The 13294-nt window shown below is 32.9% G+C and overlaps 1 protein-coding gene across 1 annotated transcript; it reads right to left on the minus strand.

The window, feature by feature from the left end:
* Nucleotides 1-4831: 4831 nt before the first annotated feature.
* On the minus strand, nt 4832-7577 carry LOC109852691. Its single transcript, XM_020424093.1, has 2 exons — nt 7548-7577; nt 4832-7246 (listed from the first exon to the last, which is right to left on the minus strand). Exon 2 carries the CDS (start codon nt 7041-7043, stop codon nt 5631-5633), a length of 1413 nt encoding a protein of 470 aa, XP_020279682.1. The 5' UTR covers nt 7044-7246; nt 7548-7577; the 3' UTR covers nt 4832-5630.
* Nucleotides 7578-13294: the final 5717 nt, after the last annotated feature.

Raw genomic sequence — 13294 nt, forward strand, 5'->3', positions numbered from 1 at the left:
AATCTAACATACAAAACTACACATGTATCAATGCAGATCAGAAAATCGGAATAAGCAATAGCGATAAAATTTCCGACGAGTTGGAATTCTGTGTTAAAAACTGTGTTATTTCTATCGCTATCGCTATTCCTTCCATTGTGCAAGGGGCTTTCCACGAACCGAAGTGCCGAGCGTGACGTCACGCACACGGACGGCGGTTCTCGCTTGTGTGCATGCTCCCAGTGGCTCTCACCACCTTGGTGCTCTTGGTGCTAGCGGATCAGAGTTTGCAACAGCGCCTGGAGGTCCCGAGTTCGAGTCCGCTCACCACCTAAGGATTTTTTCCGGGCCGGTCCCTTTCAACCGAGTTTATCGGTTGATTGGCGAACTTAATCGGGCCTCCAAAAATTAATCGGCATTTTTATCAGATGGTTTTGGTTCAAAAATACTATTATCAGCATTTGTTTTATTAATGACTCTGTCGTGCCATGTATTGGTTCCTAATAGTGGAATAACAAAGAGGTTCCTCTTTCTTCTCGGGATTACACCCGAATTAATTTTTGGAGGCCCGATTAAAGTTCGCCAATCAACCGATAAAAACTTGGTTGAAAGGGACCGGCCCGGAAAAAATCCTTAGGTGGTAAGCGGATTCGAACTCGGGACCTCCAGGTTCGCAGCCCCTGCACTCAGGCCGAGAGACCACTGAGCCGGTCTGGCTAGAGCGCAATCTTTTTAACAACACTAGCTGCTTTCCTTTTAGGAGACACAGTCGACACAAGTCAACACAAAAGTCATTCTGTCTTCGTTCAGTATTTAGTGAGAAACAAAGACAGAATGACTCTTGTGTCGACTTGTGTCGACTGTGTCTCCTAAAAGGAAAGCAGCCACTGATTGTTTGACTCTAACTTTGTAATTTTAATGGCTACTCGGCTACTGGCCATGTATGTTCTTGTTTCTTTAATAACGTTCTATAGTTGATGTCACTTGTATCGGGAACAGTAGTCACGATATATATAGTACGCTCCAGGACCCTCTTAAAACGTGATAAATGATGTTAATATATAGTACGTATAAAAAGGGTGCCGGTACCGCGAAAAATCTCGAAAATTTGGCATTTTACGAAAACGTGTTTCAGATAATAGTTGTAGAGCTTAAAAAGATCTATTTAATGCTCTTATCAGTTTGACCTTGGATGGCATTGAAAAGGTCAGGGTAAAGTCACATTGATTTTTTTTTATGGAACTTGTATTTTTATTGCAGATTCTTATAGCTTAATTCAAGAGCTTTTCAAAACATTATAATAAAGTTTGTTTTCATTAAGTACTTTTTAAGTTATGACAGTTAAATATTAGAGTATCGTCGGTACTTTTTCTACGATTAAAACTTTTTCAAAGATGATTTCGATTAAAACGAATTTTGTAAACTCATAATGCAGAGAATTGACAAAAACTCAACTTTCTATTCAACATAGTTTTTTTTTAATAAAGCAACATTCGAAATGAATGATACCGTTAATAGATAATGTTAATACCGGCCATTTTAATATTCAACCCTCATAAGTCAAAAAGTACTTAATGAAAATAAACTTTATTCTAGTGTTGTGGAAAGCTATAAGAATTTGCAGCAAAAAATAAGATATCTATTTAAAAAATTCAAGGCGTCTTTTTCCTGACTTTGGCGATGTCATTCAAGGTCAAACTAATAAGACCAGTAAATAGATTCATTTTACACTTTTTTGTAAAATGCCTAGTTATTGAGATTTTTCGCGATACCGGTACTTTTTATATACTCTATGTATATTTTTAAATTAAATATAGTTTATCATTTATTAACAATTAAAAGAAACATTATTTTTATAATTTATACAATTTATTAGATTAAAACAATAATTATTACAAAACTTTGTTGAATATCGGACGCAATAACTATCTTAAATATGTAGCGGCAGCCATTTTCTCGTATACACCGGAAACTCTAGTAACGCAAGCTACGCTATCTCAGTAATGATATGTTAGCAATCTAATTTAGTATAAACATCTGCGAAAACTAGTTTTGTTCAATTCATTTTGTTTCTTTTCTCTCTTTTAAACCAGTGTAGAGAGCGATATTTATTGGACAACATTAGAGTTTTTGCAGTAAGAGTCACAGTTGCTAATGTGACAAAATATGACATCGATGAATAAAAGCAGTATTGAGCAGGGTTCTCAAAAAAACACGTAAGTATATTATAAACTTATTTTAAAGTATAAAAACATCACAAAAATAAATAAAATAAATAAGTTATAAGATAAAGTAAAATATGTATATAAAAAAATAACATTTTAATGCATGCTGCTCACAAAAATCATTTTTTAATCTTTAATATTGTATTCAATAGTCATTAACAATTACGTATTTCGTAGAAAATGTCTGATTGCTGCGTACCAAATTGTTTCAATTCTACAAAAAAAGGTTTTTCTACGAAGGATTTCCTATCAGATTTGAAACAAAGAGCAATATGGCTAAAAAATATTAATATGCATATTGGCTATTAATCGCTAAAGTGCCGAACAACTAAAAACTTATTTGTATGCGAAGTAAGTAATAAATTTGTATGATTAAATAGAAACATAACAATACCTTGAAAAGTTTTTGCAGATTCGTTTTTCGGCAGAAATGTGGAAAAAAGTACGAGTAAATGGAAAAAAGAAATTAAAAGCCAATGCTGTTCCAACAATTTTTCATTCTCCAAAAAATAGACATTTCAGTTGTTGAAAAACACACATATGTTGTATGTATTGATTTTTACTTTTAAAGTTTTTTAACATTTTTAATAACATCATCGTAAAATAAATGTTTTCCTTCTTCTTATGACACTATCTCCTTTCGAAAGTTGGCGATCCAAATGCCTAACATAGTCCTGGAAAGAGCAGCCGAAAGATGTCCACCAATGTGCTAAACCATCATCTTTTAACCACGAGTTTTGCCGACAGATCTTTTTCCTTGATTTCTCTTTTCAACGATCAGTCTCTGTAGTTCGTATTTTTTATTTCTCATTAATATATTTTGTTTTTTTCTCTTTTATAATGAGCAACAGTTCTTTTTGTTTTCTCATACGGCAGGAAACTTCCACATTTGTTATTCTTATTTGCACCCACAAAATTCGTAGTATGCGCTTATATAAGTACATCTCAAAGGCCTCGATTTTTTTTTGTGTGATAAGGTCCAGCTTTCGCATTCATACAGTAAAACAGAGTAAATGTAGCATTTGATCATACGAATTCTGAGATCCAGGCTAAGATCCAATTTTGTAAAGAGCTTCTTCATACTTATGAATGTTTTTTTAGCCTGTTCTATTCTTGATCTAATTTCTTTTTTGAGATCGCATTGATAGTTGTGTTCCGAGATATTTGAAGAAGGTTATTATGTAGTTGAAGTTTGAAACTTTTTCTTCGAGCAATATATGAAAACCGATTTGCCGCATTTCAATTTTCGTTTGCAGCGGTTATATAATGTTGGAAGAAAAATGATATAAAAATTCAAATGATATAGATCGAGTAACAGCCGCCTGACACTATCAAAATCACCTCAAAACAGTTTCTATGGTCACTTACATCATTTTTCCACGACAATCGAGTTACCCTACTTCTTATTGCATCAATCATGAAATGAGAAAGACACAATAAAACAAAAATCATACACTTAGATCTTTTGCAACCACCGCAACCCCTATAACACACCCCGTTTGTAACTTCAAAGCATATTTTTCTTGCTTGTATTGCTTACTCGAATCTGAAAAACTTTTGCTAGTTGGATGATTAGTCCAAACGTAGCCTATCCTACAATACAAGTTTTACAGCAGAAGATCCGAGAGGTACAGAGATGCAGCGTACTCGTGAGACGTCGAGTGTCTTTATTTTGTAAAGCCGCCACTTCGGACAAGAATTTTGTGTATTGCGTCGTGAATTTCGAGTGTTGTTCGCGAAACACGAGAGTGAGGAACCGTGTGCTATTTTTGTGTGAAATTTGCGTTTGCTTTCTCTCAAACGGCGACCGGACAGTCAATTTGTATGCGTTTCACATTTTTCCGTTTCACGTCATTATTGTGTGTCACCTGCAGTAATCACGTTAGATCAGTTGAAGTAATCGATAAATTCCGTGTGTTGTACTTTATCTTAATTTTGTACTGCGATTTTTTTGGAATAATCTTGTTATTTTCTTTGTTATCTCTGCTGGTTAATTTTTTTTTTAATTGCGATATCTCTCTCTTTTGACCACGAACCCTGCTTCTCTATTTCTGGTAATTCTTATCGAGTAAGCTGAAGTATTTTGCAGCCGTCACGTTCAGAATTAGTCTTGTTGAAAAATTCGTGATTTCGGTGGTACGCTTTGCGTACCTGGCGCTCAATCGGTTGTAACATTAACGTAAAATTGCGAGAGACGACGAGACGTGATGCGATTGTATCGTTTCGCCCTCATTTTGTCGAAACTTTACTGGGGATAAAAAAATCGGTCACAATACACACACACACACACACACACACACACACACGAGAGAGAGAGAGAGAGAGAGAGAGAGAGAGAGAGAGAGGGAAAGAGAGAGAATATTTTTACGTACATGCTGTATTTATAAACATTAGAAAATTATGTATTAACTAAATAATTTATTCTATTTGCGGTACTGGCAGTAAAAAATATTTGAACGCAGCCTATAACATTTATATAAAATAGGGCATTATCAATTCACGCTATTGTTAAAGAGAAATTTAAAGTATTAAAAGATAATTCTTCTGTCAAAGTTTTTTTCATACATTTATATTGACTCGATTAATTTTATACATTGACTAGATTACAAAATGTATGTCTTAAATTCTAATTCGCAGAAACAGAGAGAAAACAGTAACTTTCTTTATTGAAACTGTTAAAACTCACGTGAAAAATTTACACGTGAATAAATTATATATATATATACACTTATTTTTGCTACAACATCCAGCGTACGGCTCTTATCACCATTTATATATTTCGCGTTTTGAAACTGCTAAGTTTCACAAAATCGACTTACATGTTAAAACACTTTTGTATACCTTGTATGTATTAAGTACTTTAATCTTTAGCTTTTTTATATGTTTTCAAGAAAAAATATATTACATTCTTATCTTAAAAAAATACCAAACGCTAGCTTAAGATATACTCGTTCCCATTCTAGACTATTGAGTTGATAAAATTCTGTACATAAAAACCCATAAAAGCGCAAGAAACGAGCAGCAGTACATCACGAATATTCTAATTAAAGTTTCTTAATTGTCAAGATTACATCACGAATCTTTTATTATTAGTTCTGTTAGTTCTGAGTTTATAAGCGCACGACTCATCGTTCTCAGTCTATGTATATAATCAGTCAGGCGACTCATTGTCATCGTTGATTTTTTTCCTTAACGAAGTTTCCTAGGAGAGACTTGCGTAAGAAAAAATGCAAATACCCTACATGAGAAAACCTACATCACAAAGTTGCGCAATAATAGCAGTAAACGAACGTCTCATAATTCTTCGTACTACGACGAACACTTTGCATTCGACAAACGCTGATTCTGTCACGTTTACATTATTGTTATTACTTCAAGGCAACGATGATTGAATTTTACAAAAACTTTGAAAGAGTTTGTTTGTATTTACGAGCTAGTAGTGGTTTCTTGTTTCTTTCTGATTCGTCGCAATTTACTCACAAACTTTTCGCGCAGTTTTTTGTCCGCTGCAGGTATTAGCAGCCATAATATTGGCCAGATTAACCGGCATATTTTCAGCACCACGAGTTTGTTCATGCAAGCAAAAAGCAATCCGAAGAACCACGGTGCGCCCATCAGTAAGTACATCTGCAAGAAGAGGAAGTACTTCTTCCTCAGAACGTTAGTTTGATTTCGTGTCGCGATTTTTGTACTTCGTTGTATTCGTATAATTTTGTATGTGGTGAAGATAAACAATATATTGTTCCAAAAGAGCGTGAACAACGGTATGCTGAAAAAATAGATGTTTACCACGAAGTTCGGTCCACCGCGATAGCGGCGGTAGTTAGGTTTCAATGGGAAATCCTCTGGAATACCGGGAGAATACTCTAAAATAAAAGCGACGATGGCGGGAATCAGAGCTCCACCCCAGGCAAAAATGCCATATATTAACAATCGTCTATTCTCCGCCTGGCTGGTGCGTTGATCGGATCCCACTATCCAGCGAAACCGCGTGATAGACAGTGTCATGTCAAAGCAGATTACGTTCAACCAGAAAACTGTAGCGTTTGTAAAATATTGCTGCATTATCCACATGAATATAGCAAAATTGTCGTTAATCTGGCAATTGCGCAGTTCGCAGAAGCCGAGGAACATCAACAGAGAGCCCTGCAATAGTAGACACAAGTTGTGACGAAGTATCGCGCGATTGTAGATATTTTTGCCCAACTCCGGAACGGACAGGTACACCGCAACAACAACAATGCAAAGAACTACATGAGCCACATTTGTATCCATATAAGTTTGCGCACCCCAAAAAAATACTGTGCCCAGACTGTTGTTGTAATGAATGATCTCTTTCTGGTCTATCTTCGATGAGTTTGTTTCGTTTTTTGCCGTGTTGATGGTAGTAATAGTTGTGATGGTTGTCACGGTGATTATTGTCTTTGTCATCATCGTCGTTTCCGCTAAATTATTTGAAGTCACGTCTGTACTAATCTCTGGACATTTGACTAACATTGTTGTACCGTTGATCATGCTTTCGATACAATATTCCTTTAGTACATGCGAGATGTACTTTGTATCGGTGTCGTAGCGGCAGTTCAGGCCTTGCACAGACGCGATCACTGTTGTGATTTGTTGCGAGTGTGATGAGATCATCTGCAAGACATCGTTATATGTGGCGTAGTTGAGTCTATCTGGTTCCAGATAAACGCACTTGAGGTCTTCGTTGAAGATATGGCCAGCGTTGCAACATTTTTTCGGTATGTCTGTTTGGTATACGATCTCCGTTGTCGGATAGGTCACAGTGATCGAGATATATAGCGAGAAAATCGTGACAAACAACGCCGACGCGTGCATGCTGAGAAAACGCTTCGCGTAGAACTGACCGTCTCGACTACAGTGATCGCTTTTTTACGTGTCTTCTTGTTACTTGACAAGTCGAAACCAAACCAACTAGCGATATGCCAGTACAATACTGCTTTTCTTCCGCTTCCATGAATGACGCAGGTCACAAATACTAAGCAACTTCGTTTATCGCGTAAGATAGTAGAGCTTAAACACTGAAATAATCAACACATCTAACATATACTTGAATATTATTATTGCGTGAGATATGTGGTCAGTTTTTTCGCAACTGAGCCACGATGTGTGACTATCATATAATTCTTGATTTACATGTATTAGTTTTTATGATTGTTCTGATATAAAAGTACTAAAATTCTCAAAATAAATTTGCAATTTATTATAATTAATGTTATATATTTAAAGGAAGATATAAAATTTCAAATAAACTCACGAGTTTTAAATAAGATAAAATTTTTATTTAAAATTATTAGAAGATAAAATTTTTATTTTACTTACTGAGAAATTTTGATACTGTAGATATATACTGTAGATATTGAGTAAAATGTTTTGATATCGCTAAAATAAAAAACTAGATGTAGAATTAATAAAATTTTTCGCTTTTATGAGTTCACAATTAAAAAGATTTTTTTAAGGTTGCAAGATATATTTTTTAGTTAAAAAAGCAAAAAAATCTTACTAAAATGTTTTCAATCAACAAAATAAAATTATATCATTATTATTATTGTTATGTATAAAAAGTTTGATTGCGATTATAAAATAACTTTTCTGTAATAATATTAATAAAATAAGTGAATGGTAGAAAAATGTTTCTGGTAAATATAGTATGAATAAACGGTATACATATAAGAACAAAATTTACTTAATTTTGTTTGTATTAAAAATTAAAAACGTATTACATTGTGATATTTTTACAAAACTTTTTAAATTTGTTCAAATTGCGTAAAATGTAAAAAACTTGTAAAAAATGGTAATAATTAAATTTTTGTTTAATTGTTGCGCAGAAAAAATGATAATAAAATATAATAAAACAGGTTATTATCACTAGTTATATCTGCAAATATAAAATGCCGTATAAAATTAAATATGAAATTGAATATGAAATTATTAAAAATTTAGTTTTTTAATTATATATTTTTTTAAATTATATTACAGTAATTATATTACATTGCAGAATAGCACATAAATATTAATAGCAATTAAAAAACCAAATCTAACTATAATACTGTTCTTTCTCACTATCCTTAGTGCTAATGCTTCTCATTCTTCTGGCATTAAATACTTATCTTCTTTCTATTTGTAACAATCATCACAGTGCATTCTGCCATAATATCGATTTTTGCCAAAAATAAAAAGGTAATTTGTGCAACAAACTGAATTATTCTCGTGACGCTTATTGCGTTCGTCAACTCCGTTTTACCGCGAACTATCTAACTACAAATATCTAGAAATGCATACATGACAAAAGAAGGAAATTTTCTTGCGCAATTTGACAAACATGCACGTCCGGCAACTACGTTATTAGCCGCTAAGCTTGTCATAGAAATAGGCGCTAAAATTATTGGTCACTACAAGTTTTGTCAATTTAATAAAAAACGGTAATTTTTATGGACGTTTATGCGCTATGATTCGAATTTACTTCCAGAATTTTTTTATAACATGATAATTAAAAAATGTTAAAAATAGTCATTTCCGCAAAATTATCTTATTTATTGGAAATAAATTTAATATTTCTTTTTTTTTATTATCTCGTAAAATACAGTTTTTTGTTTAAAACGAGTGTTTTTATTATTATATATTTTGTTCTTACTGAATAATAAAGATTTGAAAAAGACAGCTTTAGTTTCTCTATAAATACAGATAAAATATACAGGGTGTTCGACAAATACTTAAACATCTTTTGTAGACAAGTAGAAGGATTAAAACTGAGTCGGAAAGTCCTATATCATTTTGCGAGATTCGATTTTATAATTTTGAAATTCTAACGTAATAGAAAATTTTTAAGATCAAATTTCTATTCAGCGTATCAAAATATAACTTATTTTGTTAAAGATAAACAAATTTTTCATTTGTATACCGATGAATTATTAATCTTGTTGTGAATTAGTTGTAAATTTAACAGCGCTGCTTACTTCAGTGTTCTTTATCGCAAATATGTTTTGTTTAAATATATTTTTTTAAATGATACTTTTAATATGTCAAAAATTACTATAATTAGTTGGTTTGATGCTGAACCGACGAGTGACCTTTGATTTAGCTGTCACTCTCAGCCGCTACGCTGTCGAGTAAGTGGCACCATCTCTCGAGACCGAGTCGGACCGAAACGTAGATAACATGAGAGAGACAAGGATAGTATGTCTCTTTGGCGGTTCTGCTAAACCTGCGCTAATCTTATTGTCACATTTTCTCTTTTTACAAGCTTTAAAATTTAATTCTAAAACAATTAAAACCCCCACACAGAACAAAAACTCCATTAGACATATATTAGACATCTTCATGCGATATCTAATTGATGTCTAATGGAATTTTTGTTCTGTATGGGAATATTCGTTTATATTATTGTAGAATGGCTCGGACAAGTTATGTTGTGATTCGTACTGCCACTTTTGTATACGAAGTAAAAATGTTGTCTACATGCTAACAGTCTATAAACTGTTTTTTTTTTTGCTTTTCTTGTTGATTTTTGTGCGGGCCATATTTTAGCATATTCTCTTTTATTCTGGAGAAACGTTTTCCATTCCGATCAATGGATGCAGAGTAAGTTGTGTAAAAAAAAGTGCTGGTAAAACAGGTCGATTCAGCATCTTCTTAAACTTTCCACCTTTAACATATTTTTTTTTATTGTGGAAAAGCGATTTTCATTCCGACCAATGAGTGCAAAACGAGTGGAAAATTAAGAAGTGCCAATAAAACAGGACGGTTTAGCATCCTCTTAAATTGTCTAATTGTTGACAGTACTTGTTAGAATTAATCGTTTAGCCAACGGAAAACAGTTTAAAATAAATTAGTTTTTTACAATCCCACCAAACAGAAAGTATTTCCTTCTTAGGATGCAAATTGTTTTTTGCCATAGGTTCTGCACGTTTATCTCCTAGTTCCTAAGTGCGTTTGAATTGTACAAGATCTACTTTTTATTGCCACCAGTTGATCCAAAACCGATTTTTTATTTAGTCGGCCAAATAAAAAAACAGTTGCAGAACCTCGATTCAATTTGTTCGCTTTGTTAGCAAATGCGGCATATTGTGCTTCAAAGTGTACTAGTCTTTTTTAAATGTCAAAATATGGTCAATTTGTCAACGTTGAGTTTCTTAGCAATGTTTTCTGTTAAAATTAGTAAATTATTTTGCACTAAATTGCGCACAACATCATTATCTATAAAAGTTTGACCAAAGTATGATTATTGCCAAAGTGAAAATCATCACATCTAAATTTTTTTTTTTTTTTTTAATATTTTTTAATAGTTCAAATTGCTAGTGCATGATCCTGAAAGATATCTTAAATGTTTTTTTTAAGTTTTTGGCAATTGTAACTGTTACACCTTTCTAAAATATAACATATTGTAAATGAAAGTTTTCTTTACTTATTTTCAAAATTTTTTTCACAACGTAAACTCAATCAAAACACAGGTATTTCATTTAAATAACTATTGAATATGTCTTCTACAAATATACAATAGTCACATAACAATCAACAGCGCTATCATACAACTATTGTAATGACATCTATTGGAATCAGGCACAAACTTTTTGTACTCACTCAATAATTATCACAATGTTGCATTGTTTGCACAACTCACATGTTAAACCTGTTCTACATTAAGCGCAACACGCAAACCCAAGTAGATCTCGAATAGAATTGATTAATCGCATTGATTAAATCAGCCAATTGACCAACATGATTGGTCAATTCCACGAGACCTGCTATTTGCATCTTGGGCTTAATATAGAATAGGTTTTACATGTTAGAAATATTCTTCTCACAAAGTTCTTAATATTAATGTTAAAGTACTATTTACTCGTAAGACTTTACTAATACTCGTAATAGAATTTTGCCGCAAATTGTGTCTAACAAGATATTTTTTGAAAAAGTAACATGTAACATATGTTAAAGGATCTAACATTATGACGATTACTTTTTTGATACTAGCGGTAAAAATCAGATACTACACTCACACCAGATACACATCAGATACACACACACACGCGCGCGCGCGCGCGTGCACATATACACGGAACGTCTAAAAACTTTTGACCAAGCTAAAGGTACGTTGAGTCATTCTGAACAAAAAAGTTATTTATTATTTTGCAAGATTCACAATATTTGTTAAGTAAGTACTTGATAAATGAGAACCAATGAGTTCGTGAAAAGTCAGGATTTGGACTCTATGAGCGTACATACTTTTTTGTAAAGAAGAATGGCTTACTTCATGCAATTTCCTAATAGCAAAAGACGGATAAAACATACAAGTGAGATGTGACACAGCTTCTTGTGATCAGCTGATTTTCATAACTAAATTCATATACACCTACAAAGTTCATTACTTTCAACGCGCTCATTGGGTTACATGCATGTGTATTAAGTAATCACTCGATAACTATTGCGAATTTTACAAATTAATAAACGACTTTTTTGTTTAGATTGACACAATCTATCTTCACATATGCGATATATATTCATAAAAGGATTACATTAACAGAAGACGAGAGAAAAGAGAAAAAGAGAAACTTACAATAATTTTGTGAAAAGACAAAGGTCTCTTGTTCGATGATTGTCAATAGCCTATTGGTGCGTTTTTATGTGACATTTCTGTATCGACACATTAATTATTTGTTATTACTAAGTCTACATCGTGGTATTCGCAACATTAGATATTATCGTGGTATAACAACATTAGATATATTCAACCTTGTGTTGTAAATATAATTACACATATATTACAAATATACAATTCCTATAATCATAGATACATTTTATTTGTAAGAAAACATTTTTTATTGATATTTACATTTATTGTGTCATTTATTTAGTTATATAATAAAAACTTTATTTGCTTTGAAATAAATAAAGTGCTTGTGTGAAATTTCTCATTTTCAATTTTATTTCGCTGATGTTATTTACTTAATTTAGTTAATTTGTGTCACTTCTTCCAATATACAATACGAGTGTCTGAAAAATTTTGACATAATCGAAGTGTGAAAGTAGATTAGATTAATCTAAACCGAAAAATCATGTACTATTTTGCAAAATTTGCAATAATTATTGAGTTATTCAGTTGTGAAAATCAGGAAAAAGTTGTGTTACACACAACTAAATTTGTTTGTTTGCTCCGTCTCTCGCTGTTAGGAGACTGTATGAAGTATTTTGTTTTACAACTAAAAATCATAAACGCATACAAAGTCTAAATCCTCGCTTCCCACGCGCTCATTGGATCACATTTATTAATTAATTACTTAATAAGTATAATAGCAAGTAAAATAGCAAATGACTTTTTTGTTCAGATTGATTCAATCTATTTTCACACTTTAGCTTGGTTCAATTTTTTTAGATATTCTCTCTCTCTCTCTCTCTCTCTCTCTCTCTCTCTCTCTCTCTCTCTCTTTCTCTCTCTCTCTTTGTGTGTGTGTGTGTGTGTGTGTGTTACTTTCTGAAAGTAGTACAATAGAAAAGATCAATTCTTTGACATAAAAGTGAGAAGTTGTAAGTTTATCATCTCAAAGTAACTGTGAGTACGAAGTCCATTCTCAGGAAGAATGGAATACTTTGGATTCTCTTTATCCTCTCTTCTTTCTTCTCTCTATATTTCTTTCTTTACATTTTACTACCTTTCCTCATTTCACTTGCTACGTCACAACTCAAGACTCGGTGACACACTTCTGGTTGAAATTTTTTTCGATGTGTTTCACCTTCCTCTCGCGAGTTCAACGATCTATCCGAAACGATGATTCGAGCCACGGCAGCCAGGCAAGCACCGCTAGTAGGACACCGTCCTCAATAACTCGTCGAAAGTACGTGTAGTGGACGTGGTATGGTGACGTTAGTGTGGTCTTACAAATGCTCTATCGACCTACACGCCGTCCATGTAGTGTTATCTTAGTCGGATAGATTCATTTTATTGTATTTTAGAATATAATATAACATTTTAAAGCTGACGCAAAATTGTCTATAATAAAGCAGCGAAATAAATACATTCTGTTATAGATAGCTTCGCACGCTAAAAGTGCCAAACATTGAGAACAAAACCTCTT

Source organism: Pseudomyrmex gracilis, unplaced genomic scaffold (assembly GCF_002006095.1).
Source record: "Pseudomyrmex gracilis isolate BER0280 unplaced genomic scaffold, ASM200609v1 scaffold_33, whole genome shotgun sequence".
Lineage (NCBI taxonomy): Eukaryota > Metazoa > Arthropoda > Insecta > Hymenoptera > Formicidae > Pseudomyrmex > Pseudomyrmex gracilis.